This window comes from Prionailurus viverrinus, chromosome F1 (genome assembly GCF_022837055.1).
Source record: "Prionailurus viverrinus isolate Anna chromosome F1, UM_Priviv_1.0, whole genome shotgun sequence".
Taxonomy (NCBI): domain Eukaryota; kingdom Metazoa; phylum Chordata; class Mammalia; order Carnivora; family Felidae; genus Prionailurus; species Prionailurus viverrinus.
The window spans coordinates 23,298,555-23,325,175 of NC_062577.1; the positions used below are offsets into that span (position 1 = coordinate 23,298,555).

Here is a 26,621-nt window from a genome sequence, read left to right on the forward strand (position 1 = left end):
TTAACAAACAATGCTTAATAGGGCACTTTCCATTAGAAGAAATAGTCAGATGTGCAGCAAAAAAATAGGAAAAAGTAAAAACATACTAAAACAATATCTAAACTTATAATTACCTTTTAAAATTTGACCTACTATTATATATTTTTTCTATATATATTTTTGTTAGAATATATTAGGGTTTCCTTTAGAATTCAGTTTGTTCATCACTTGGTAAACTCTCCTGTCCCATCCTAAAAGCAGTACATAAAGGGACCAATAGTACACATTTCCCAGTGTCTGTAGGACTCCTTACTCCAGTCATCTTCAGCACCTGCTCGCAATCCTCTCCTCTCTGGTTAAAGCAAAGGCAATTTTTAAGCCTATGTTCTGTCTTCCAAGTTCACATCCACTTCTCTACCTATGTCCTTTTATAGTATAGTATCCTTAATGTATCTATAAACTTATAAAATCCACAAATGCAATTACAAAATATGATTTTTTCCCAGTTTTCATTTTATATGTGAGGACAAAGAGACCTAGGGATATTGAAGGATTTAGACTTGGAGTTTGTTCAATACCACATAGCCAAACAGTGACAGACCCAGGACTCTAAAAACCTTTCCTAGACTGTGTCTCCACATCAGTGAGTCAGAAGTCAGGAAATGGACATATCAGTGGGCATGCTATCAGCACTTCACAAAAGTTGATTGGATAATTGGAGGATGGTTGAAGAGCTGGATGAAAATCAGAATTCTCATAGAAACTAGTTGTCTCCAACTAGAAAAGATAGTCCTGGTCAAGGACAAAAGAGGGGCCATTGCCAACTGGAACTTATTGGTTCAACAGATGTCTGTGGAGCATGAATGCTGTCAACACTATCAAGCACTGGATACAATACCCTAAGGTACTGTTCTAGATGCTGGGAAGACACTACTAGTGAAACAGATAAAAATTTCTGCCCTCATAGGGAAAAAGAAAATAAGCAAAATAAGTTTATGTATATAATATATGCATACATGTACATTTTAAGGATTATATGTGTATTATACAGACACTCATACAATGATGTATGTATGTATGTATGTATGTATGTATGTATGTATGTAAGATGGATGGATCTAGGTAATAATAAGTGCTAAGGAGAAAAGTATAATGGGAATGGGGTGAAATTTTATATGAAGTGGGTAAGGAAGGCCTCACTGAGATGACTTGGGCAAACAGCTGAAGGAGTGCGGGCTCATCTGCGTGAACATCTGCAAATTATACACAATGGGAGCACCACCATTGAGCTGACAGTGTGTCTGGAATGCCGGAGTGATGAGCACAGGGGCAGTGGAAGATGAAGCTAGAGAGGGGAGGTAGAGGAGAGATTATGTAGGCCTTGTCATTTTGGCAAGGACTTTGGATTTTACTGAAGACAGAAAGCCATCTGTTTTCAAGGTCCTCACTCACTTCCTTTTACTTATTTTCAGTTAAATTACACAATTTATGTTTCTGCAGATTCACCATGGCCAGTTGAAATGAGCCTGCCTAGGACCAAGGACAGATCCATAGGCATCGGTTAGGAGGCCACTGTAGTAATCCAGGTGACACTGGATGTGACATGGGCAAGTGTGGTTGTAACACAGAAAGGGAGGAATGCCAGATTCTAGATATATTTTTAAGATTGAGCCAACAGGATTCACCAATAGACTACACGTGGGTATGAGACAGAAAGGTAAGTCATGGGTGATATCAGGATTTTTAAAAGGATTTTTGGCTTGTTCTTGGGAACTTGCATAGCTTTTTCCTAAGAGATCAACCAACTCTTCAATATGTGAAGAGTGATGTGAGTAATTATATCATTAACTTAACCAGCATAGATGACCAGATAGGAATTTTGTTCAGTCAGATATAATCTTCCAGATACTAAACCATTTCTGTCAGGTAAGGCCTACCTTGCAGATCTCCCTCTGGGCTCTGGGAATCCAGGGGTTTACATCCCCAGAAGGCAGCATCTCCTTCAGGCCTTCAATGGTTTGGGATTTTAGTGGTAGGCATGGACCAATCTGTTCATTCAGGTAGAGTTCACAAATTCTGTTGCCCAGCATGTGCTGAAAGACAGTATTCCCAGTCTTCCTGTTACTTATCAGGACACTGAGGAAATGGTGCAGGTCCTGCCAGAGGTCCAGGAGTTGGATCTCCACTTTCAAATTCTGCTTTTTCAGGTAGTGCCGGAAGGGACGCCCTGCACAGTCATCAGCACACAAGGCCCAGTGGGTGTACCCTAAGGAAATGCTTTGTTTGATGACTTTCTTGATTGTCATCTGGGGGCAGTGATTGATGCTAGGGGTGACAGTCCTCATGTGTGTAGAGAACGTTGTCTCAAAGAGGCCCTCCATGTGGAGGTGGCTCTTGGATTTCTTCTTCATGTTAGACTTCCCGGCACAGAGAATATCCTTTTCCTGGGAACTTATTATTCTCTCCTTTGAAGACGTCACTTTCAAGGAGGGCATTTGTGTATATTTGTATTTGTATGTGTCCTTAACTTGAGCACACATCTCCTGGAGGGGCGTAATGTTGGTTTCTGGTTTGGTATCTATTTCCAGAGTAGAGCCATGGTCTGTCAACTGCCACATCCTCCTCTTGGTCGTCTTGCTTGAGTACCGCTTCTGGGGGTAGTGGCACTTCTTGATGCTCATGTTTAGAGGGAGTTCTCCTATGTGACTACAGCAAACACTGCATAGGCGAGTCTCATATTCCTGCAGCAGACCTTGGCATGATTCCACTTTGGCCATAATCGTCCTGGCATGGGTGTAAAAGTTGGGGAGCCAATAGCTCTGAAGTTTGAACAGAGCCACTTTCTGCATGTGGCTCAAAATCTCCCTCCTGGTGGTTGATTGGTTGGGATGCCAGATGGATAGGTTCAGAAGGGACTCTGGAAATAATAGAAAGACACGAAGGATGAAAATGATCTAGTGGTAGTGATGATAATGATGTTGGGAGAGGTTTTTTGAAGTTTTCCAAATGTTGTTATGTATAGCATTTCATTTGTTCTTCATGCAACCCTGGTGTATGGACAGGACAAATACATAGTAAACATGTTTTAGGGATTTTCTCAGGGAATGGTGACCCCTTTCTCTGATTACCTTCCCTTTCTCCCACATAAATAATACAGTTTATGGGATTCATTGAATTATTTTTTGGACAATTGGATGTTACCGTAAAGAAAAGCAAAATGAACAAGAAAATATGTTTAAGAATAGGAGGCATGTACCTATGAATGGGATTTTTCAGAGTCAGATCTACCTGGAGGAAAGGTTTTAGACTGGATAATTTGAAGGTGTCATTACTAGCTCTGATTTTAATGTAATAAATTCTCAGTGATCTCTATCAATAGAGGAGTGTGACCAATCTCAAAACACAAATCTTCTGGAACATATTTATATTTTGGTCAGGAATGTCTCCTTAATTAATAAATAAATAATTTTTGATGAATCTGATGTTCTAGAGTAGAGGCTGGCAAACCTGTAAACCTCAGCTTTGTGAGTTATATGCAGTCTCTGCTGCACAGTCTTCTTCTTTAGTCCTTTAAAAATACTAAAACATTCTTAGTCCACAGGCTATATGCACTGTGTTTTGCCTGTGAGCTCTAGTTTGTTCTAGGGAATCTCAGTTTTTAAAAAAGAGGTGCCATGCCATCTCAGAAGATGCAGGAGCTGTTTAATTATGCTGTCCCAATTCGTCTTCACTCCTTCCAGCCAACCTACACTGGTGAGTAATATCTCAGCAAGAAGCACATACCAGCCTAAGGACAACTGGACTCTTGCAACCCTTCCCTGTTAAGGGTTCCCATGACATCCCTGATACACAGAAAATGGAGAGGGTAGATGCCTACAAAATGATTGATTTTTTTGGTTACATCCCCCAGTGATTTCACTTCAGATATGCTTTATAATTCTTACTGATGTTCATGTTGCAGAGAGTCACTACTCTTGAGCCCTCCTGTAAATGGGTAGCCTTCAGCACAAGGAGGAGGGACAGATAGTGGTCTCTCATTTCCAGGTCCATCTCATCTATGCTCAAGATCTTCTCAGCAAGGATCCAGAAATCCACCAGCTCTTCACCTACAGATTAGACAGGGCAAGCACAGCGCTGCACCCCGATGTTGCCCCTTCTGTGGTTACATCTGGGTGTAGCAGCTAATACCACTCCCCACCACCAGCTTGCTCTATTGTCTCAAATAGTACCATTAGTCACTTCTTTGGTTTCAGGCATCATCCCTAGTGATGTTGTAATGTGGGGGGCAGATGGAGGCATGGGGAGAAGGGACTTAATGGATAGGGACCTTGTGTGACTTTTGTCGTTGTGAGGAAAACTGTTAGAGAAAACTGAAAGACTGTGAGAATGGATCCCGAGACACTTGAATTTATCCAAAACATGAAGATGAGAAGAAAAAAAGAACATTTCCCATATCATGGACCCAGAAAAACCAGAAGAAGGAATAATAGAACCCAAAGATGCCAAAGACTACATTCCCTGTGTCACAACTTTGCCAGGGTTAAAGTCTGAGTGACATACTAAAAGATAGCCTGTCTAGTTCTTCCCTACCTGCGCCCTGGAAATCCAGGATTTCACCCTTAAACTAGGGCTTGTCCTTGGATGAAAATTAATGCTGCTGAACTGGAGTGTCAGCTAGTGCTGGCTGCTCACCTCCCAGTAGTCATCAACCATTGGACTCAACAGAACAGAAAGCAGTGCATGTGAACACTTCTGCTATAGGGATTTGTTTATTTATGTGTTCCTTGTGTGTTTCCCCACCATTGTGATAGCTTTATGAAGTGGAGATTTATGGCTCTTATTCACAGTGGCTTCCACACAGTGGTGCTCAACATTGTTAAGTGAATAGATAGATGAATGGATGGATGAATGAACAAAATAAAAGGACTCTGTTTACTTTTGCCCTAACCTACACTGTGGACCTATTTTCAAAGACTTTTACACAAACTACAGTATAAAACATTTATTTCCCATATGCATACATTATTGTCAATAAGTGCTCTGAGGCATCCTGGAAGCTGTTATGAACTTGCAAGGACTCCAGAAACAACTCCAAGAACCTACCTGTACTGCCTTTGAGGTAGGTACAAAAGCGCCACATCCCTCTGACCCCACCAATGCACTTCTGGAGTAGCCACTGGTCTGCTTTTTTCCATCTCAACATCTTGGCTGCCAGGAAGAGTCCATGGTAAGAGAGAGAGAATGAGCTCTTCTCCCAGCCCCTCTCTCAGCCTTGCACACAGCTAGACCCCCATTCACTCAGGGTGAGTGAGGAAAAATGGTGGCCATTTAGACGAGTTGGGGTAGGAGTATGCAGTACTTCTGAAGGCAGGAAATAGACCCTGTAGTGACACGCATCATATGAGGGACCCACAAGCAGAGTATAATCCACAGATCAAAAACACCACCCAAGGCTCTTTGCCTTCTATAATCCCCACCTGACAGTGATTTTGCCAATCCAATTTTCCCAATATATATATTGAAGAAAGGAGATGAATATATTGGGTATTTTGTTATATTTTACTCAATGTAAGTCTCCTGAATCTCAACTTTCCCCAGGTGGAACACAGTTTCCTTTGGCTAGTTGAATTGAGAGTCAAATTATTGATTCAACCCTAGATGGCAATTTTATTAATTAATTCTCTTAACAAATATATATTATTAATATATTTGTTAAATGTCTACTACTTAGTATCATTCTAGATGTTTGGGATACATTAGCAAACAGGAAATCCTTGCCCACAAGGAGCTTACATTCTGGTGAAGTAGACAGATAATAAACAATAAGCATAATAAGTACATTATCTAGTAAGGTTGAAGGTTATAAGCACTACAGGAAAAAATGAAAAGGTAAAAGAGAGTAAAGGGGGTTGGGAGTGTTAGGACAAGAGTTGAATGAGTGGCATTAGGGTCATCAGGGTAGCCTCTTCTGAGGAGGTGAGATTTGCAGAGATTTGAAGAGGTGAGAGAGGGAGCCAATGTGGGTATATTGACAAAGCATTCCAGGCAGAGTAAATAGCCAGTGCAAGGCCTTGAAATGAGTATGTGTCAAGGCAGGATTTTTGAGGAACTGCAAGCAAGCCAAGTGTAACTGAAATGGAGTAAGCAATGGAGGGAATAGGAGGAGATCAGGTCCTAAAAGTAATGGACCCACATCTTGAGGATCCTGAAGACCTAGAGATATAGGGGCATTAGATCTCACACTGAAATGGGAGTCATTGGTGGGGGTAGGGAGCAGCCAATAGAGGAGTTACATGATCTGAATTAAGTTTTAAAAGGCTCTCTCCGGGTGCCTAGGTGGCTCAGCCGGTTAAGCTTCCAACACTTGGTTTCAACCCAGGTCATGATCTCACAGTTCATGAGTTTGAGCCCCGCTTTGGGTTCTGCATTGACAGAGCGGGCCCTGCTTGGGACCCTTTCTCCCTCCTCTCTGCCCCTCCCCTGCTCACACTCTCTCTCAAAAAAAATTTTTTTTGTTTTGTTTTGTTTTAAAGGTTCTCTCTGGCCACTTTGAGCAGGAGAACAAGAGCAGAAACAAGGAGACTAATTAAGAGATGATTTCAGTAGCCAGGTGAGAAATTGTGTGGCTTAGACCAGGTGGTACTAATGAAGGTGGTGAGCTATGTTTGATTCTGAATATATTTTAGGCAGTTTTGCCATGTTCTGTGTCCACCAGTAACTCTCTCACTTCTGGCTGCAGTGAGACAAATAGCACATACAACCTATCTGACTCCTGCTTATTGCTGTAGGTACCAATTTTTTCAGCCTAAGCTTTCACCTACTGCTGCATTACAAGGTGGGCCACCCTCACATCTAAGTCTACAAAGGTGGCCAGTATTTGTAAATTACTATAGGACTGACAGGAACAGGATCATTATACAGCCTGGCTTCCCATATTTCTCCACACACACACACTCATGCTTACCTCCTTCTGGGGACTTAATGAAACTGATGAGCTCTTGACAGAGAATGTAATGGAAACACAAGTTGGTTTTACAGAAGAAAGGTAACCGGTATTTTTCCAACCAGGTCAATAATCCTTTGTACTTTGCAATCTAGAGTGCAAACAAAATGGGAACAGAAAAGAGAAATGGAACTGAAATGCTAAGAAATGCAGCTTAGCAAGGGGCAATAAATAACTTCACACCTGCAGTACCTGGCCCACAGGGGAGGTGTGCTGATTAAAAATAGTATCTAAGAGGAGTGAAGTCTTGAGCCAAGGCTCCCAAAGGAGTGAATGAATTGGTAGGAGAGAAAAGGCTTGGTCTTTCATCAAAAATGTTTCCTTACTCCTGGGTCAAGTTGTTTAAGAAAACATCTAAGTCTTGCTAGGTAGAAGAGAAGCAGAAGAAATTTTGGTCTGTGGTGTCAACTCTATTCAATTTGCTTCTTTGTAAGCACACTTAAAATTTCTTACAAGTTCCTTACCCATATCAAATGTACAACATGTACAAAAACGCACAAAGGGGTGTATGTGTGGCTCAGTCAGTTGAGCCTCTGACTCTTGATTTTGGCTCAGGTCATGATCTCACAGTGAGTTCAAGCCCCACATCAGGGTCTGTGCTGACAGCATGGAGCCTGCTTGGGATTCTCTCTCTGTCTCTGTCTCTGTCTCTGTCTCTCTCTCTCTCCTCTCCCCCCCCCCATGCTCTCTCTCTCTCTCAAAAATAAACAAATATTTTTTAAAAACCATACACACAAAGACTCACATCACACTTAACATCATTTAGAGTATAGGTTGGATCACTGAGGGATTGAGCCACCAGAGAAGGGAAAACATAAAATTTTTCTTTTTGCCTGTACCTTCCACTCCTCTTTACCCATTTTTCCCATTCCCCCCCCCCCCCATCCACTTCCCATGTGGCAACCACCAGTTTGTTTTCTGTATTTATGGGTCTTTTTCTGCTTTTATTTGTTCATTTGTTTTGTTTTTTAGATTCCACACATAAGTTAAATCATATAGTATTTGCTTTCCTTTAATTTATTTCACTTAGTATAATACCCTCTAGTCCCATCCATGTTGTTGCAAATGGCAAGACAAGATCTCATTCTTTTTTATGGCTGAGTAATATCCAGTGTGTGTATGTGTGTCACACCTTCTTTATCCATTCATCTATTGATGATACTTATGGTGCTTCCATATTTTGGATATTGTAAATAATGCATAAACATAGGGGTGTCTATATCTTTTCAAATTAGTGTTTTCACTTTCTTTGGGTAAATACCCAGTCATGGAATTACTGGATTTTATGGTAGCTCTATTTTTAATTTTTTGAAGAATCTCTATACTGTTTTCCATAGTGGTTACAGCAATTTACATTCTCACCAACAGTGCACGAGGGTTCCCTTTTCTCCACAGCCTCACCAACACTTGTTATTTCTTGTCATTCTGACAGATCTAAGGTGGTGTCTCATTGTGGTTTGATTTGCATTTTCTTTATGATTCATGATATTGAACATCTTTTCATGTGTCTGTTGGCTATCTGTACATCTTTATTGGAAAAAGTGTCCAATCAAGTCTGCCCATTTTTAATTGGATTTTTTTTTTGGTGTTGAGTTATATAGTTCTTTTTTATATATATTAACCTTTTATTATAGATATCATTTGCAAATATCTTTTCCCTTTCACTGGGTTGCCTTTATGTTTTCCCAATGGTTCCCTTTGCTGTGCAAAAGGTTTTTACTTTGGGGGCACCTGGGTAGCTCAGTTGGTTGAGCGTCCAAATTTGGCTCAGGTCAGGATCTCACGGTTCGTGGGTTTGTGCCCCACATGGGGCTCTAGGCTGATGGCTCAGAGCCTGGAGCCTGCTTTGGATTCGGTGTCTCCCTCTCTCTCTACCCCTCCCCTGCTCATGCTCTGTCTCTCTCAAAAATAAATAGACATTATAAAAAAATTTTTAAAAAGGTTTTTACTTTGGGGTAGTTCCAATAGTTAATTGTTCCTTTTGCTTCCCTTGCCTGAGGAGACATATACATAAATATGTTGCTAAGGCTGATGTGAAAGAGAATACTGATTATGCTTGCTTTCAGGATTTTTATGGTTTCAGGTCTTACATTTAGGTTTTTAATCCATTTTGAGTTGATTTTTGTGTACGGTATAAGAAAGCGGTTTCATTCTTTTGCATGTAGCTGTTCTATTTTCTCAACATTATTTATTGAAGAGACTATCTTTTCCCCCACTGTATATTCTTCCCTGCTTTGTTATGGATTAATTTACCATATAAGTGTGCGTTTATTTCTGGGCTCTATCTCCTATGGATAGACCTATAGATCTATCCTATGTGTCTATTTTTGTGTCAGTATCATACTTTTTTTGATTATTATAGCTTTATATTTTAAAATATAGAATTGTGATATCTTCAGTTTTGTTCTTTTTTCTCAAGATTGCTTTGGCTTTCTGGAGTCTCTTGTTGTTCCATACACATTTTAGGATTATTTCTATAGTTCTGTGAAAAATACTATTGGTATTTTGCAACACAGATTGCATTGAATCTGTAGATTGCTTAGGGTAGTATGGACCTTTCATCAATATTAATTTTTACAATCCATGAACATGACATGTCTTTCCATTTGTGTCATCTTCAATTTCTTTCATCAGTGTTTTATAGTTTTCAGAGTATAGGTCTTTGACCTCCTTCCTAGGTATCTTATCCTTTTTGGTGCAATTGTAAATGCAATTGTTTTCTTAATTTCTCTTTCTGCTATTTCATTATTAGTGTACAGAAGCACAACAGATTTCTGTTTATTAATTTTGTATCCTGAAACTTTACAGAATCTATTTATTACTTCTAACATTTTTAAAAATATAATTTATTGTCAAATTGGCTAACATACAGTGTGTTAAGAGTGCTCTTGGTTTTTAGGGTAGATTCCGTGGTTCATTGCTTATCTACAACACCCAGCGCTCATCTTAACAAGTGCCTTTCTCAATGCCCATCGCCCATTTTCCCCTCTCCCTCACGCCCCCATCCACCCTCAGATTGTTCTTTGTATTTAAGAGTCTCTTATGGTTTGCCTCCCTCTCTACCTGCTTATAACGATTTCCCCCCTTCCTTTCCCCCATGGTCTTCTGTTAAGTTTCTCAAGTTCCACATATGAGTGAAAACATATGATATCTGTCTTTCTCTAGCTGACTCATTTCTTTTTTTTTTTTTTTTTTTGAGGGAGTCTTTAGGGCTTCATATGTATTATGTCACGTGTAAATAGTGCCAGTTTTACTTCTTCATCAATTTAAATACCTTTTATTTGTTTTTTATCTGATTGCTGTGGTTGGAACTTCCAGTACTGTTATATAAAAGTGGTGAGAGTGGACACTCTTGTCTTGCTCCTGATCTTAGAGGAAAAGCTCCCAAGATTTTACTATTGGGTATGATGTTAGCTGTGGTTTTGTCATATATGGCCTTTGTTATGATGAGGTATGTTCCTTTTGTTTATTATTAAAAATCTTTTAACGTTTTATTTATTTTTGAGACAGAGAGAGACAGAGCATGAACAGGGGAGGGTCAGAGAGAGGGAGACACAGAATCTGAAACAGGCTCCAGGCTCTGAGCTGTCAGCACAGAGCCCGATGTGGGGCTCGAACTCACAGACCGCGAGATCATGACCTGAGCCGAAGTCAGCTGCTTAACCAACTGAGCCACTCAGGCGTCCCTGAGGTATGTTCCTTTTAAACCAACTCTATTGAGGGTTTTTATCATGAATGATATTGAATTTTGTCAACTGCTTTTTCTGCATCTATTAAGATTATCATATGATTTTATCCTTCATTTTGTTATTGTGGTGTATCATGTTGATCAATTTGCAAACACTGAATCATCCTTGTATCCATAAAATAAATCCCATTTGTCACAGTAAATGATCCTGTTAGTGCATTGCTGATTTCAGTTTGCTAATATTTTGTTGAGAATTTTTGTACCTATGTTCCTCAGAGATATTGACCTGTAATTCCCCCTTTTTGTAGTGTTTTTGTCTAGTTTTGGTATCAAGGTAATGCTGGCCTTGTAGAAACAAAGGTATTTGGAAACTTTCCTTCCTCTTCTATTTTTTAGAATAATTTCAGGAGAATAGGTATTAACTCTTCTTTAAATGCTTAGTAGAATTCGCCTGTGAACCCATTTGGTTCTGGACTTTTGTTTGTTGAAAGTTTTTTGATTGCCAATTCGATTTCTTTACTAGTAATTGTTCTATTCAGATTTTCTATTTATTCCTGATTCAGTTTTGGAAATTATATGCTTCTACAAATTTATCCATTTCTTTTAGTTTGTCCAATTTTTTGGCATATAATTTTTCATAGTAACCTCTTATGACTTCTGTAGTGTTGGTGGTTATTTCTTCTTTTTCAAGAAAATAAGGATTTTACGTTTCAGGGTTTTTCTAGGGAAATCAAATATAAGACTCAGAGTGGAGTGTCTTTCTCAGCTCTTCAGGTCTCAGAGAAAAATGAAATCTGTTGTGAGTGTAGCTTAGAGTGATCTTTCTGATCCCACATGCCACTGGTAGAGCATGCATAAGTCTAAGGTCTACACAGTAGGAAAGGAGAACAAGAAGGAGGAAAAGGAGAAGAGAAAGACAATGGACAAGGAAGACAGTTATAAAGAGAAAAAAAAGATTGGGAGAAGGACATGTTTCTGAAGGAGAATGGCAGGATAGTCATTAAGAATTGCATAGTGGTACCTTATCTTTATCTATAACTTATAATGCAAATAATCACTAAGTGGACCATGCACTGCCACTTCCTACCCCACACCTGTGGCAGGCATTGCCAATCAATTCTCAGACTCTTTCTTGCTTGTGTATGGCCCCAGAATTCTTCTAAATGGTGTTCCAAGCATTTCCTACCCAATAATCACAGTGGACATGAAAAATGGTATCATTTGCTGGCCATAGACTAGAAGATAGAGGAGAGAATTCACCAACAATTGTCTGTCCAAGTGGTAAAAACACAAAAAAGGAGAAATGTCTATGCTGGCTTGATGCTGTTTGTCCTACTCACCTGCTTTATAGTTTCTTCCAGAGTCACCCTCTGGGCCTCCTTTCCCTTTTACCTCTCCCTCTCTCATGCCACACTTCAAATTTAGTTCCCTCTCCCCCTAACCCAAACCCTCTGCCATTCAAGAATCTTACCACGTCATAAGGTATTTCTGGCCACAAGCTCCACTGTGAATTTTCAACAGCATAAAATGGTGTCTGACCAAAGACCTGCAAAAGAAAGCTAGGAAATGCCAGAGGGGTAGAACTTCTCTTCATAAATATGTCCCAGTCCAACTGCAGCTCAGGGGAAGGGGGTTCCATTGATTTCCTATTCTAAGAGACATTAATTCATAAATTCATTCCATTAAATCAACCTGCCTTGCAGAAAAACACCCAAAATAGACTAAACTGCAAATTCATTGATCTTTGGGGTCAACTCTGACCCAACCTGGAAGTTATCTTGCCTGTGTACAAAGGCCAAAGCATTATATTAAAAGGTATTTACTTTTGTATTACATTATTCACTTCTGCATGGGTTTAGAGAGTTAGATCAAAGGTTGGAAACATTTTTTATAAAGAGAAACAGCTTTGGATTTGCCTAAGTTCTTGAACTGGAGAAAGTAGAGGGGCCTAAGGATATGAGGGTTAGAGGTACAAATTTCTTAGTGGTGGTATTAAGAATGTCCAAAATTTATAAATAATTCTAGGTTACTTTCTTGGAGAAGGGACTGTGACCTTGGCAACCAGCTTTGAGACTGATGGGCAAGGCCTTCTATGTTTGTAGGTATTTAAGCTTAGCAGTCTCAACATAGGTACCAACATGTCTCAAAGTATCCCCACATCATTTGTGAAAAACTAGAGGGGCTGAAGTCTCAACTTCTGGCTGAGCTCTTAGAACATGATGTCAGCCTCCATCTCTCCAAGACTGTCAGCTCCAAATTTTGTCAGTCTGAGGCTCTCTCCTTCTGTCCCCTTTGTCCTTGGATATGAGATATATAAAGAAGGCAGTGGTACTGATTGTACTTTACAAATATCAGCCTGTGAAGGAGGCTCAGTCCTTAGTGACTCCTCACTGGTCTGCACTCAGGGTTTGACATGACATGCCCTGTCTGGCATGCGAAGTTGCCTTTATGAGATGTATGGGGGGACTAAGGAGTCATGAGATTCTGTAGGAGTAGTGCATGGAAGCAGTTTCACCATGTGATCTTTGCACCACAGAGGGCATGAGGCCAATGTGGAAAACATACCAGTTTTAGAGAGCTCCAAGACTTCCCCAGATTTTCCATGTGTTCTTGGGCAAGTCATTGAACTTCTGGTGTCTATCTCACAGGATGTTTATAGAAATTAATGGTCAAAATTTGTAAATTGACAGCAGTATTCAACATAAACTAATACTGTCTCTCTAAATAAACCACAGCTACCTAAATGGCCAAGACTTTCTTACATTCTTGGTTGGAATTCTAGTTCCCACATCATTCTTGCCATTTCTAGAACATTATTATAGACTGCTTAAGTTGTGTTGATAAATTGACTAACTACAATGCCCCAAGATTACTTCTGCAAACTTTCATTAAGACAGTGGCACCACCTTCCATCAGGCATCCGACTCCTCCCTTCTTGTTACCACCTCTCCCTGACATTCAAACAGTGACAGAGTCCTATATTTTTCTTTATTAAAAATCTCTCTAATTTGTTCCATTCTCTTTATCTTCTTGCCTTTAAACCCTCACCACTGAAACAATCTCCTAACTGCTCTCTTCGCCTCCATTATGGTCCCCTAATGGCCAAACCTGTGGTCAGACTTCTACAGAAATAATTTGCACAGACGAAAGTCTGATAATGTTACTCCTTTACTTGAAGCCCTTCAATGGCTCTCCATGACCTTCAGGATGATGTCTAAACTCCTAAGCATGGCCTGACTGCTCTGAGAGGCCTGGCTTAGCCTGTCCTGCAGTTTTATCTCTTGCTGTGTCTGCCTCTCACAACTTTTTCTTCAGCCTTAGTTGCTTAGTGTTTCTCCCCAAGTACCGTGGGATTATTTTCCTTGGTGTCTTTACTTACTCTGTTCTGTCTATAAGTCCTTTGCATCTTAATAGTCGACCCTCCTACCTCCTACCTCTTTGTCCACATCTCCTCTTTTCCTCATACCTCTTTTCCTCCTACCTCTTTATCCACATTTCCCTCCCCATTTTCTTCCCCAGCCAATTGTCAGCTACATTGTCTTCTTTAAAGACTTGGCTTGTGTCACGTATTCATTGAAGTCTTTCCTGACCTACCAGGTAGAAGTGGTCTCTCCTTCTGATGCACTTGTACTCCAGTGCCTTCTAGATATTCCTATCATGTCACCCACAACCCTTTTTGCACTCACTTTAAATATTGCTCTCGCACATTAGGAATTTCTTGAGAACAGTGATAGCATCGTTAATATTTGCATCCCCAGTACTAAGCCCACTGACTGGCACAAAGTAACTAACTACCCAATAAATTTTGTAGGGTAGTACACAGTGGCTTTTTCCCAGTTGTATGAATTTCACACTTTAATAGGTGGTATTCTATGGAAAAGTATACACTGAGCCACAATTTATAAGGCGCGAACCTTAAAATATAACCAAAAACTTAAATGAAAAAAGATGTGGGATTAGTCCAGATTTGGCTCTAAGAGTATTTTGACATTCGAGATTTATTTTAGTTGCAAAGGTTGAGAAAATATATGTTTGGTTTCAGTCAACAGCTCAACAATTGCTCTGGCCAAACACCTGATAAGGGGAGCAGAGCAGAATAAATAATCCATGGTCCTTGTCCTGCAGGAATCCACAATCTCACAGTTCAGTAGGAGACACACACACGTACAACACAAGAGGGTTGCAAAGTGCCAAGGGGCACAGAGGCAGGGAGAAATAAGTTCTAATTAGGAGAAGATAGGAATTTCTTAAGAACAGGATTTAAGCAGAGATTTGAAAAATGGTTAAGACTTTCGTAGGTGGAACTATAAAAGCTAACAACACAGCCAAGAAGGGGTGCAGAGGTGAGAAAATGCCAGGTGTACTCTATGAGGATACAGGTGCTATCAATGCAGCACTGGGTACCAGAGGATGTTATGGGAAATAAATGTGGACAGGCAAAGGCAATTAAGGAAGCTGAGGAGTTGGAATTTATCAACAATGGGAAGCTCCTAGAGATTTTAAAGGAGATTCTGTTTATATTTATTTGCTCAAGTTAAAATAGGTTTTGAGTTAGTAAGAAGTTTATTCTTTTAAAAATGCACTCAGCTCAGTGAGATTCACAATTCAGCTGTTGCTGAAACATTTGAATTTAATTCTGGGAATACTTACCGGGAGAGAAAGAAATGTGTTGAAAAAATCGGCGAAGATTTCATCCTCTAGCAGAATTATAAGGTTTGTAGAACTGATTATCTCTATATGGGGAGAAAAAAAAAAAACCACACCTCATGAACCAGGGTTGCATTCAGGATGAGACAACAAAGCAAGAGAATGGATCATGTCACATGGTCAAATCTCAGAATTTGATGACCTTTAGGGTCATCTAACTTGATTTTTACCTCTCTCCAGGACTCTTCTCTGCAATGTCACTCTGTTTAAATACTCCCAGCTGTGGGGAGCTCACAGCTTCATAGAGCTACCCATTCCATTTATGAAGAGATGAAATGCTTAGGAAGATTTTCCTACTGTAAACCACCTTCTTTTATCTTCTTTCCATTTGTAGAAATTCTGCCCTCTGAAGCTCAACAGAATTCATCTAAATCCTCTTAAAGGGGACAGTGCTTCCATATTCATAAAAACATCACAACCTTCTGTTCACCTCTGACCCTTCTGGCTAGTCTGTCACTAAGCAATTCTTCAGCCGTTCATCACATGGCCTCCTTTCTATCTGGGTCCTCGCTCTGTGGCTAGAGTGGCACCTACAACCCAAGTACTCTGCATGCTTCCCAGGGAAGAACATGAGACAACTTTGCCCATACTGTATGTTCTATTAGTGTGGCCAAACATGAGATTAGCTTTGGGTGCTCTCACATTACACTATTAACTCCATCATCCTTTATTTATGCAGTCATTTTTTGGAAACCAAGGGTAGGAATTTACATTTATTCCAGTTGATTTTCAACTTGTTGATTTGGGCCCAACAAAATCTTTTTTGAATACTTATTTGGTCATGCAAAGTATTTATTACTCCTCTAGGGCTTGATCATTGTGCTGCCTAAGTTAATCTGAGGAGATGAATGTTGACTATCACAAAGCCAAGCAGAGCAACCATAGGTGGACTAGGTGACCCCTCTAAGTTTGCTCTAACTCATTCTCTATGCTCTTTAACTCCCAATATTCAACTAGTGAATAATCCAGTTGTTTTATCAATGCTCGGAATTTCCCCATTGTGTACCCAAAATTTATAATAAAAGACTTATAAAATGAACAACATAGATACTATATTAATCCTATCTCTTGGTCTATTAGATGTCTGGTGAGAATCGTCAGTGCCATTCACAATTGCTGGAGTGCAGTTATGATAATATAAGAAAACTAAACAATCCCCTCCATCACTTTTCCTGACAACACTTGGTGGTTATTGTCTTTGTGTAATAGAAATAGAAATAGGAACCCAGACAATCAAACACTATTGTAACAGAATTGATGTCAGTTCTTGCCTTTTGCTAGAGAGACCTCTGCTTTTCTTTTTAGAATCATTTCCTGATCCACTTCATCTATTCCACATAGATAATCCAAAATTTATGTTTTCAGGCCAGACTTCTTTCCTTGGCTCTAGTTCTAAATATCCAATGAGCTATGGGACATCGCTCCATGGACATCCAGCAGAACTTCAATCTCAACATTTTCAAAACTGATCTGATCATTTTGCTTTTTCCTTTATTCCTAATCTCTGTTAACGGAACTGCCACTCATCAAATGTCTAAATCAGAAAGCCGAAAATCATCTTTTTTTTTTTTCTTTGAGAGAGAGAGAGACAGAGCATGAACAGGGGAGGGGCAGAGAAAGAGGGAAACATAGAATCTGAAGCAGGCTCCAGGCTCTGAACTGTCAGCACAGAGCCTGATGTAGGGCTTGAACTTACAGACTGCGAGATCATGACCTGAACTGAAGTCAGACGCTTAACTGACCCACCCAGGCACCCCAGAAGCCTGAAAATTATCTTTTTCTGAAAATTTTATTTATTTATTTATTTATTTATTTGTTTGTTTGTTTATTTATTTTAAGAGGGGGAAGAGAGTGTGAGCAGGGAAGGGGTAGGGAGAGAGAGAGAATCCCAAGCAGGCTTTGCATGGTCAGCGTGGAGCTGGGTGTGGGGCCTGAACTCACAAACTGTGAGATCATGACCTGAGTCAACATCAAGAGTTACACACTTAACTAACTGAGCCACCCAGGCGCCCCCTGAAAATCATCTTTGATTCCTCCTTTGCTCTGTTTCTCTCCCTCTCAAACACTCCCATAGGCAATGGAGGACCATGCTATGTGGTCTCTCTTCCTACAGATTTCTAAAATCTATCCTTTCCTCTCCAACTCTACAGACACTGTCTTATTTCAGGCTCCCATCATCTCTCACCTTGACTTTATGGCATCAGTTTCTTATGTGATCTCCCTAAGTTTCCTTTCCAAGCACTTTCCACACACCGGCACCATAATCTTCCAATGTTGTTATTTTTAAAGCCCTTCAAATACTCCTCAGTATCCTAGAGAATATAAGGCTTCACCATATCTGGATTTGGTGTTCTCTGCCAGCATCATCTCCCACTACACCATACCATGCTGCCTTCTATTTGCCATCCAAAATATTGTGCTTTCCTGCACATACTATGTCCTCTCACTTCCAACCTTCATGTCTTTGTTACCATATTCACAGCACCTGAAATGTCCTCTCAACCTGTGTGCTTTGCAAATTGCTAGTCATCCGTCAAGAACTGGTTAACATATAACCTTGGTGAACCAAGTAAATGGTAAAATCAATCACTACCTCCCCTGCACCATTACTTACATCTCCCATTATTATAATTAACCAGTTGCTGTTTTCATTTATTGAAACAGCATTTATTTCATTTATGTATCTGTCTTTCTCAGTAGACTAAGCCCTATGAGAGGAGGAACTTTGGCTTTTCATCTTTCTTCCCCTAGCCAGTAAAAGTGCTTGGATAATGTTTAAGTTCTATAAAAGTTAAATGAATCGTTCTTCCAAGAAATCTTTAATCTTTTGAGTTTTTGTTCAATTGTTTGTTCATCACTGATAAAGACTGGCATGGATTTCTTTCTTTTTTTTAAATTATGATCCCAATTCATAGTTTTTTTTTAATATGAAATTTACTGTCAAATTGGTTTCCATACAACACCCAGTGCTCATCCTAACAGGTGCCCTCCTCAATGGCATGGATTTCTTAATAAGATTATTGAGACAATCTGAATGCAGGAAAGTGGAGTTTGGCAGAAATTTCCCAAATGATTGTGTCCCATAGCTACAGTCACTGTTGGTGACAAGGGGCTTGACTATGACAGGGTTTGCCATTAACAAGACTGTCTTAATGGGGTATAGAAACAAGTCTTTCCATATATTCCCCTTCTTACTTGTTTTGCTTTGTAACTTCCTAATAATTTGGGAAGGCCTTCAACATTCACTCCATACAATAATAATGCTAACTTGGGAACAAAAGGAATAATTGGATAACCCCAAACTTCATGCTAGCCTTCTCCCTGGAGGAGACATGACACATGATGGCCCAATCTGCATTTTTCTTCCTCCTTCTTAGTTGTCTCACTTGTCTTATGAAGGGGGCTCTGTCCTATCCTCAAAGATCAGTTGGCATACAGTGGGGATGGGAGTTGGGGAGGAGAAGAAGAGAAAAGGAAAACAAAGGGCATGAATAACATAAAAGCCATAGGTGGTATCCCTGAATGACTCAGATCTGTTGAGACTGGAAAGGTGAGAGGTTTGCCTTATGTAGGGGGGGCTAAAAGTCTCAGAGACATCCCTTTTAGAGACTTACCAGCATTGCTCATGTTGCCATGCTTTCCCTGCCACTGTGATTAGTAAGGATACAGAACTAGTCCCCAGTCAACAGAACTCCACCCCATATGAACACACAGTGACACCCCCTCTAAGGGGTTCCAGATTCTATCAGGAAGTGCTCTTTTATCTCTGGGCACTCAATCTGAAGATAACACTTTGTTACCTGATCTTCTGGATCTCCTAAATATACCAGACTTTTCCTGTACTTAGGCTTTTAGTCCATACAATTTCGTTACCAGTTGTCCAGTTATTGATCCTGAGTTTTAGCTGTCTCCTTAACTTGACCTTATGCTTCAGGGAAGCAAGAACCTTTCTTTCTTTCTCTTTCTTTCTTTCTTTCTTTCTTTCTTTCTTTCATTTTAATGTTTATTTATTTTGTGAGAAAGAGAGAGAGAGTGGGGGGGGCAGAGAGAGAGGGAGAAAGAGAGAATCCCAAGCAGGCTCCACGCTGTCAGCACAAATCCCAACAAGGCACTTGATCTCACAAACTATGAGATCATGAACTCAGCTGAAATCAAGAGTTGGATGTTTAACCGACAGAGCCACCCAGGCACCCCCTGTTAATTTCTTTCTTTCTTTTTAAAAAATTTTTAATGTTTATTAATTTTTGAGAGAGACAGACAGAGTAAGAGCAGGGGAGGGGCAGAGAGAGGGAGACACAGAATCTGAAACAGGCTCCAGGCTCTGAGCTGTCAGCACAGAGTCTGACGCGGAGCTCACACTCATGAACCATGAGATCATGACCTGAGCCTAAGTCAGATCATGACCTGAGCTTAACTGACTGAGCCACCCGGGTGCCCCTTGTTCATTTCTTTCTTTTTGTTTAATATGAAATGTATTGTCAAATTGGTTTCCATACAACACCCAGTGCTCATCCCAACAGGTGCCCTCCTCAATACACATCACCCACCCCCATCAACCCTCAGTTTGTTCTCAGTTTTTAAGAGTCTCTTATGTTTTGGCTCCCTCCCTCTCTAACCTTTCTTTTTTTTTTTTTCTTCCCCTCCCCCATGGTCTTCTGGTAAGTTTCTCAGGATCCACATAAGAGTGAAAACATATGGTATCTCTCTTTCTCTGTATGACTTATTTCACTTAGCATAACACATTTATTTCTAATGTGTCTTTTGGATCTAATATCTTTCTAGAAATTTAACAGTTACTCAGTGAATGTTTAATGACTTATCTTTCAGATAAACTGGCAAATTCAACCTAATATACAAGTGTGTTTTCCACTCCCTTTCCTTCTTCCCAGACAGTTTCTTCTCTGGTTGACTGTTGGTTACTTTATAATTCATTGGCGTTTAAAGGTATAGAATAAACATTAGTTGAATGCCTTCCATGAGCAAGAAGTTAGACTAGGTGTTTATACTTTGTTTTCATTTAATTCTTACCCCTGGAAACTAGAGATTATTACCTCCTTTTTACTGAAAGATAGTTAAGTGAGACACTGAGATTTTACTCTGCCATTTTGATTCAGGAGGCCATGTTGTTTCAAATATGCTAGTAAATTGAACCTACTTTTCACATGAAAAATGCATTTGAGCGGACTTAAAAACAAGCCTTTTGGACTCCCTCACAATGATTTATTTTTCTGTATAATTCCTCCTACTACTTCTTATGTGCATCCTTACATGTCTAATTAGACTTCTTTCCTGCAGATGTTATAAAAGAAGTAGACACTATCTAGATGGAAAGGAGCTACTTAGAAAAAGCCATCCTGTATATCTAATTGTTTACCAGCAGATTGAAACAAAGCCATTTAATATTTTTCATCATATCATAGCATATGCAACAACTTGAAATTTTCTGTGACTAATTTTGACCCAAAAGTTTCTAATCCAGATTAGTCCCCCATTCTTCTAGACCAGTGACTCCAGAAAAGACAGAAGCAGGCAAGAGGCAATATGGGAAAGAAGTTATATTTGTCTTTCATTTTAACTCTTTTCAAGATGGTATAAAATTTTTCAACTGTAAACTGGGCCAGGCCTATTTATGTGCTATCATGACCAGTTTAAGGAAAAGAGCAGAAACCTTTTTTATCTACATAGAAACAGTCCTAGAAATAAAAAACAATCATTAATGAAAAGAAAGGAGACAGACGAATTTTCTAGAATATTTCCAGTTTACCAAGGTTTAAAATGTTGATTGCAAGTTGGAGCATGAGTTTGTTCACAGAGAACAACTTGTGGTAAAATAAATGTTTAGAATATTTTAATATGGAAATTATATTTTGTTACTCATTTTTTATTGCCTTAAACGGGTTTGGGAATTAAGATCTTGTTCACTTCAAGGATAGGTAACTCATTTTGGGGTAGTCCAGGCTTTGGGTCTGATTGACCACATTTGGATCTTTCTTTGCAATGTCCTAGGATACCTGTAAATTAGCCCAAAGAGGGTCCTGAACGCTGAGTGGGGTCAAGAGAGAGTGAATTTAGTGGGGTTTTATGTAGTTTTGTATTGGTCACTCAGTTTCTGACCACTTGTCATATTTGGGTCAATCTTCCTGTCCTGGCCGCAAGAGCATGACACCTGTCCTTGACTCCATCCAGAACTTTTCATCTTGGAGGCATGACTCAAAATCTGAAAGGCAATGAGAGACTATGCATGATGGTGCCTATGGCAACCAGTGCTCAATGGTGGGGTGCCAGCAGTAGTGGCACAGTGGGAATGGCCACAAATGCTGAAAGAAGATGCTCTAGTTGAAAATGAGCTTTGATTTAAATGGGAGGTTGTGCATCGCTCCTCATCAGGGAAATACAAATCAAAACCACACTCATATATCACCTCACTCCAGTCAGAGTGGCCAAAATGAACAAATCAGGAGACTGATAGATGCTGGAGAGGATGTGGAGAAACGGGAACCCTCTTGCATTGTTGGTGGGAATGCAAACTGGTGCAGCCACTCTGGAAAACAGTGTGGAGGTTCCTCAAAAAATTAAAAATAGACCTACCCTATGACCCAGCAGTAGCACTGCTAGGAATTTACCCAAGGGATACAGGAGTACTGATGCATAGGGGCACTTGTACCCCAATGTTTATAGCAGCGCTCTCAACAATAGCCAAATTGTGTAAAAAGCCTAAATGTCCATCAACTGATGAATGGATAAAGAAATTGTGGTTCATATACACAATGGAGTACTACGTGGCAATGAGAAGGAATGAAATATGGCCCTTTGTAGCAACGTGGATGGAACTGGAGAGTGTGATGCTAAGTGAAATAAGCCATACAGAGAAAGACAGATACCATATGTTTTCACTCTTATGTAGATCCTGAGAAACTTAACAGAAACCCATGGGGGAGGGGAAGGAAAAAAAAAAGAGGTTAGAGTGGGAGAGAGCCAAAGCATAAGAGACTCTTAAAAACTGAGAACAAACTGAGGGTTGATGGGGGGTGGGAGGGAGGGGAAGGTAGGTGATGGGCATTGAAGAGGGCATCTTTTGGGATGAGCACTGGGTGTTGTATGGAAACCAATTTGACAATAAATTTCATATATTAAAAAATAATAATAAAATAAAATAAAATAAAAGGGAGGTTGTGCTCACCACCAATGACAAAGTATATGTGAATATCATAACAGCAGCTATGGCAGTGTGGGTATCAGAATGATCCAACCCACAAATTCCTTGTGGTGGCTATTGATCATGGGATCCCTTGGAAAAATGTGTGGGTAGGCCACTATATAAGCTCCATGGTGGCAGGGATTTTTGGCTGTTTTATTCAATGATATATCCCAAACCTTTAGAGCAGTTTCTGTCACATGAAAGTGCTCAGTAAATATTTGTGAAGTGAATGAATTAATATAAATAGGAGTCTAATCAGGTCCTTCATTCAATTTTCAGTCCTGAGTCAGACACAGAAGCTCTTAAATAAAAAGAAAGCATTTTACTATTTAGGAAGAACTGTGCAATATTTTTGCAAGAATTTATTGTGAATCTTTTTCCTAATCTTTGCTAAAGAGATGTGCTGCCATTTCCAGGGTAAAGATGCACTGTGGTAAAAGAGACACCCAGAACTTTGGGAAATCATGGCATTCTGGATCTGACCCAACACAAGGCTACTAAATATCACAGCTGATATGTGAACTCAAGTCTATCTAATTCAAATACCAGTATTTCCTATATTTGCCTGATAATAATAATCATCTTGGGGCACTTGTAAAATATATGGACTCCTGAGCCCCACCCAGCCCTTCTAAATCAGAATCATCAGAGGAAGGACCTGATAATGTACAAGTACCCCAGGTGATTCTTATTATCACACAAGTTTGGGAGATATCTAATTCCCTTTCCCTTTGGAAACTAGAAGGTCTTGAAAGGGTCAGGGATCCAAGTCCCATGCAAAAGCCTCTAGCCAGTGATGGTAGCTTTTAGTCTTGCCACTGTTGAAGTGACAACACTCCATTTGGTTGTTAGTGCCTCCAGTAGTCAAGCTCTTCAAGCTGTGGGGAAGATGGTGGGGCAGTGATCAGGAGTAGAGAGTGTATTCATACAGCTTCATTGAAGACAAGTCTGAAAGCACACTGTATTAAGGAATGTGGGTAGATATCAGTGTTATATATTGCCATTCTTTTAAGAAGAGACCTAAAAGATTTTTTTTTTGGCCTAGGTTGTGATAGCTCTTTTCCAAAGGAGGTGATAAGCTAAGGCATAACTTGAGATTAGCAAGCTATGTAGAGCTTCACCCTGAACTCTCTTAAGGTGTGTGTGTGTGTGTGTGTGTGTGTGTGTGTGTGTGTGTGTTATGCTAACAAATGAGGTCATTGATAATTGACTGAAGAAATATTGTAGGCTACCAACTCCTCTTGGAACACATAAAACATCAAGACATAATTACTTTCTTCACTTTAAAATCAAAATCACTTTTAAAAATAGTATCTGGTCTTTACATATATTAAAGAAAGCATAACGCCTTTTCAACTGTAAATGACATATTATTGGTAGCTCATTATTAATATTCCTTCCAACTTCCCAAGTTCTTTTATGGGACAACAGGGGTTTTTAGATATAACGTGTTTCCCAACAATCCTAGAATTTTCAAGTCTTTTAACCCTCTCTAGGGTATGACTCTGAATGACTCCTCTCAGTAGCTTTTGGCTAAATTATTAGGGTTTATAGAGGTGATGGTCTTCCATCTTAATATTCATTTCCTATGAAAAGAGAACCAGAGAAATGGAAGAATTGTTTAATCAGATAACCAAGTACCTTACAGCTTTTCAGAGAAAGTGAAGTCAAGGCTCTTGTAGGCTGTTGTTTTAAGTGGACAGAATGTTTAGGAGATGTTGCTTGTCAAAATAATATCAAATAGTTTCCAAAACTCTTGGAAGCTAAGTTTAGCAATGCAAAAGTCACAAGGTTGCAGAGGATGGGATCATTTGGAAAGGGACTTAGAAAGGTTATTAAACAAATATAAAATTGGATAGCAATGAATTGAAATAGTGGCAATCTGTTCTCTCAAACTGGCATCCTATTTTAACAGTGGAAAAATAAATCACAATAATAAGGATTTAGATTAACTTGGCTGAAAGGAAATGGCACAGAGGAAGTGGTACTCTACATCCAACTCATCTTTGTGCCTATAGTGCCTGGCACTAGTAGATGTTTGATAATGTTTTTTCAGTTCAGCTGAGAAATGGATGTGAAGGCAATATGGGAAGCTTTAAGTCCTGCACAAATATAAAAACCTAAAAATTGTCTGATTGAGGAACTGGGACACTGAAAGAGAGTAAGGGAGAGACAGAGCAAATAACATAGAGTCATTGTCCAAGTGTTAAATTATGAAATCTTTCGATATATTATTGACAAATAATAACTTCTCCTAGGCATAACTGTGCCTTCTGATTCAGAACTTCATGTTTGTTATTGATTCTGGTTAGCTACCTAAGGAAAAGATACAGATGTAGAATTTATGCCTTATCCCTAATTGTTATCATCTTTGCTGATATAATAGATTCCAATCAAAGACTTCAGAATGGTGGCCAATGCAATACATAAAATTTTAAAGTCAAGGGAGGTGCAATTTCATCCTGTGTAAAGGGTTTAAAATTCTATTAGTATGTATTAGGTCTTGGTGACATTATATTACCGTAATACAGAAAGAGAATAAATACTGGAAATAACCCATTTAACAATTAACACTTTCCACTAAATAATCCATTTAACAATTGATTTTAAGGAAAGATACTGAGTTATAAGAAGTACAATCTTTTGTGACTGGTGATTAGTTAAATCCTCACTACAGGTTTAAAAAAAATAAACCTCATGGATGTGATCACACAAAGGACTCTGTCCTACAGTTCTAGGGTTGGCCTTAGTTCCTATTGGTCCTATATTCTTTGACCTAAAATATGTATTAAAATTCTGAGTTTCGGACAGAGAAGCCTCAATAAGTTGGTGATGGTAATTTTACTTATTTTGGTTGAGTGGGTAAATTTAAATTTTTATTTAATTTAATAAATTTAATTCTTATTTCATAATATGAAATGTCTAAGGAGTTTTAACTAAAAAATTTGGAAATGGTATCTGTTTAGGAAATTTTTATTTACCAACTACCAAATGACTTCATTGAAAGATAATGAACAATGATAGCAATTTTAAATAATATTATTATATTTATAAATAATTTTGTCATCTAAAAATTTAATAATTAGTATATTAAATGTATACTATAATATATTGAATGCTGGTTACAATATAAATAATTGCAAGTATTTTTGTTGTTTTGGCAAAACATTCCCCTTCAATTAGTAAGAGCCCATTAATAATACTCTGCCTTCAAAGTGAAAAGTAATTATTGGGTGGCTCAGCTGTCAAGTGTCTGACTTTGGCTCAGGTCATGATCTCACAGCTTGTGAGTTCAAGCCCTGCATTGGGCTCTGTGCTGCCAGCTCAGAGCCTGGAGCCTGCTTCAGATTCTGTGTCTCTTCATCTCTTGGCCCCTCCCCTGCTCATGCTCTGTCTCTCTCTCTCTCTCAAAAATAAATAAACATCAAAAAACTTTTTAAAAGAGAAGTAAATTATTAAACTTTCCAAAAAAACCAATTTTGTATGACTCTTCCTTAGCCACCCACTCTAGGGGGCAGGAGGTTGGTAGTTTTTTCTGTTATCACTAGTCTATGAAATCCCGTAACTGCACTGCTAAGCTTGTGTTTGCTGAGCTTTGGAGTCTGAGCACAAGAACATACAAGACCTCAGAATTCCTGCCTGAACTCATCTAACAAACTCCTACTTATCCATCAAAACCCAGATCAGAATTAAACCAACATTTCATCTATGCTACACCTCTACTACATACTTTATTTACTCATTTGCTAATTATTTATTGCATGCCTAATATGTGATGAGCTAAACAAGAGCATTTTGACTATTTTTATAAAGTTTCTAAGAAGCCATTTCAACTCAAAGGGCATTGTGACACTGTTTTGTTTTGAGATATACACACACACAAATACACATACACAGACACACACATACACATACATATATGCATATATATATATATATACATGGATATATATATGTATGGATATCTATCCATACATGTATATATCTATATAACTTATGCATCTATGTACCTATGTTTCCATGTATCTATCTACATATAACCTATA

General features: G+C 39.1%; 1 protein-coding gene across 11 annotated transcripts in view; it reads right to left on the bottom strand.

Moving 5' to 3' along the window:
* The window catches only part of RGSL1 (regulator of G protein signaling like 1), a 158,876-nt gene that overhangs the window by 76,009 nt on the left and 56,246 nt on the right, over positions 1 to 26,621 (bottom strand). For 5 of the 11 annotated variants that reach the window (XR_007148082.1, XR_007148083.1, XR_007148084.1 and 2 more), the window contains exons 1-7: positions 18,992 to 19,016; positions 15,321 to 15,403; positions 12,142 to 12,216; positions 6,944 to 7,073; positions 5,083 to 5,187; positions 3,924 to 4,085; positions 1,917 to 2,896 (exon numbers count right to left, since the gene is read on the bottom strand). Coding sequence is in view for 8 of the 11 variants with exons in the window: in XM_047840165.1 (XP_047696121.1) it covers positions 1,917 to 2,896; positions 3,924 to 4,085; positions 5,083 to 5,187; positions 6,944 to 7,073; positions 12,142 to 12,216; positions 15,321 to 15,403; positions 18,992 to 19,004 (1,548 nt within the window). In the remaining 3 variants the exon portion in view is untranslated. Of the gene's footprint in view, positions 1 to 1,916; positions 2,897 to 3,923; positions 4,086 to 5,082; positions 5,188 to 6,943; positions 7,074 to 12,141; positions 12,230 to 15,320; positions 15,404 to 18,991; positions 19,023 to 26,621 lie in introns of those variants that run through there. The other 6 variants (XM_047840169.1, XM_047840167.1, XM_047840166.1 and 3 more) reach the window with 3 other exon arrangements.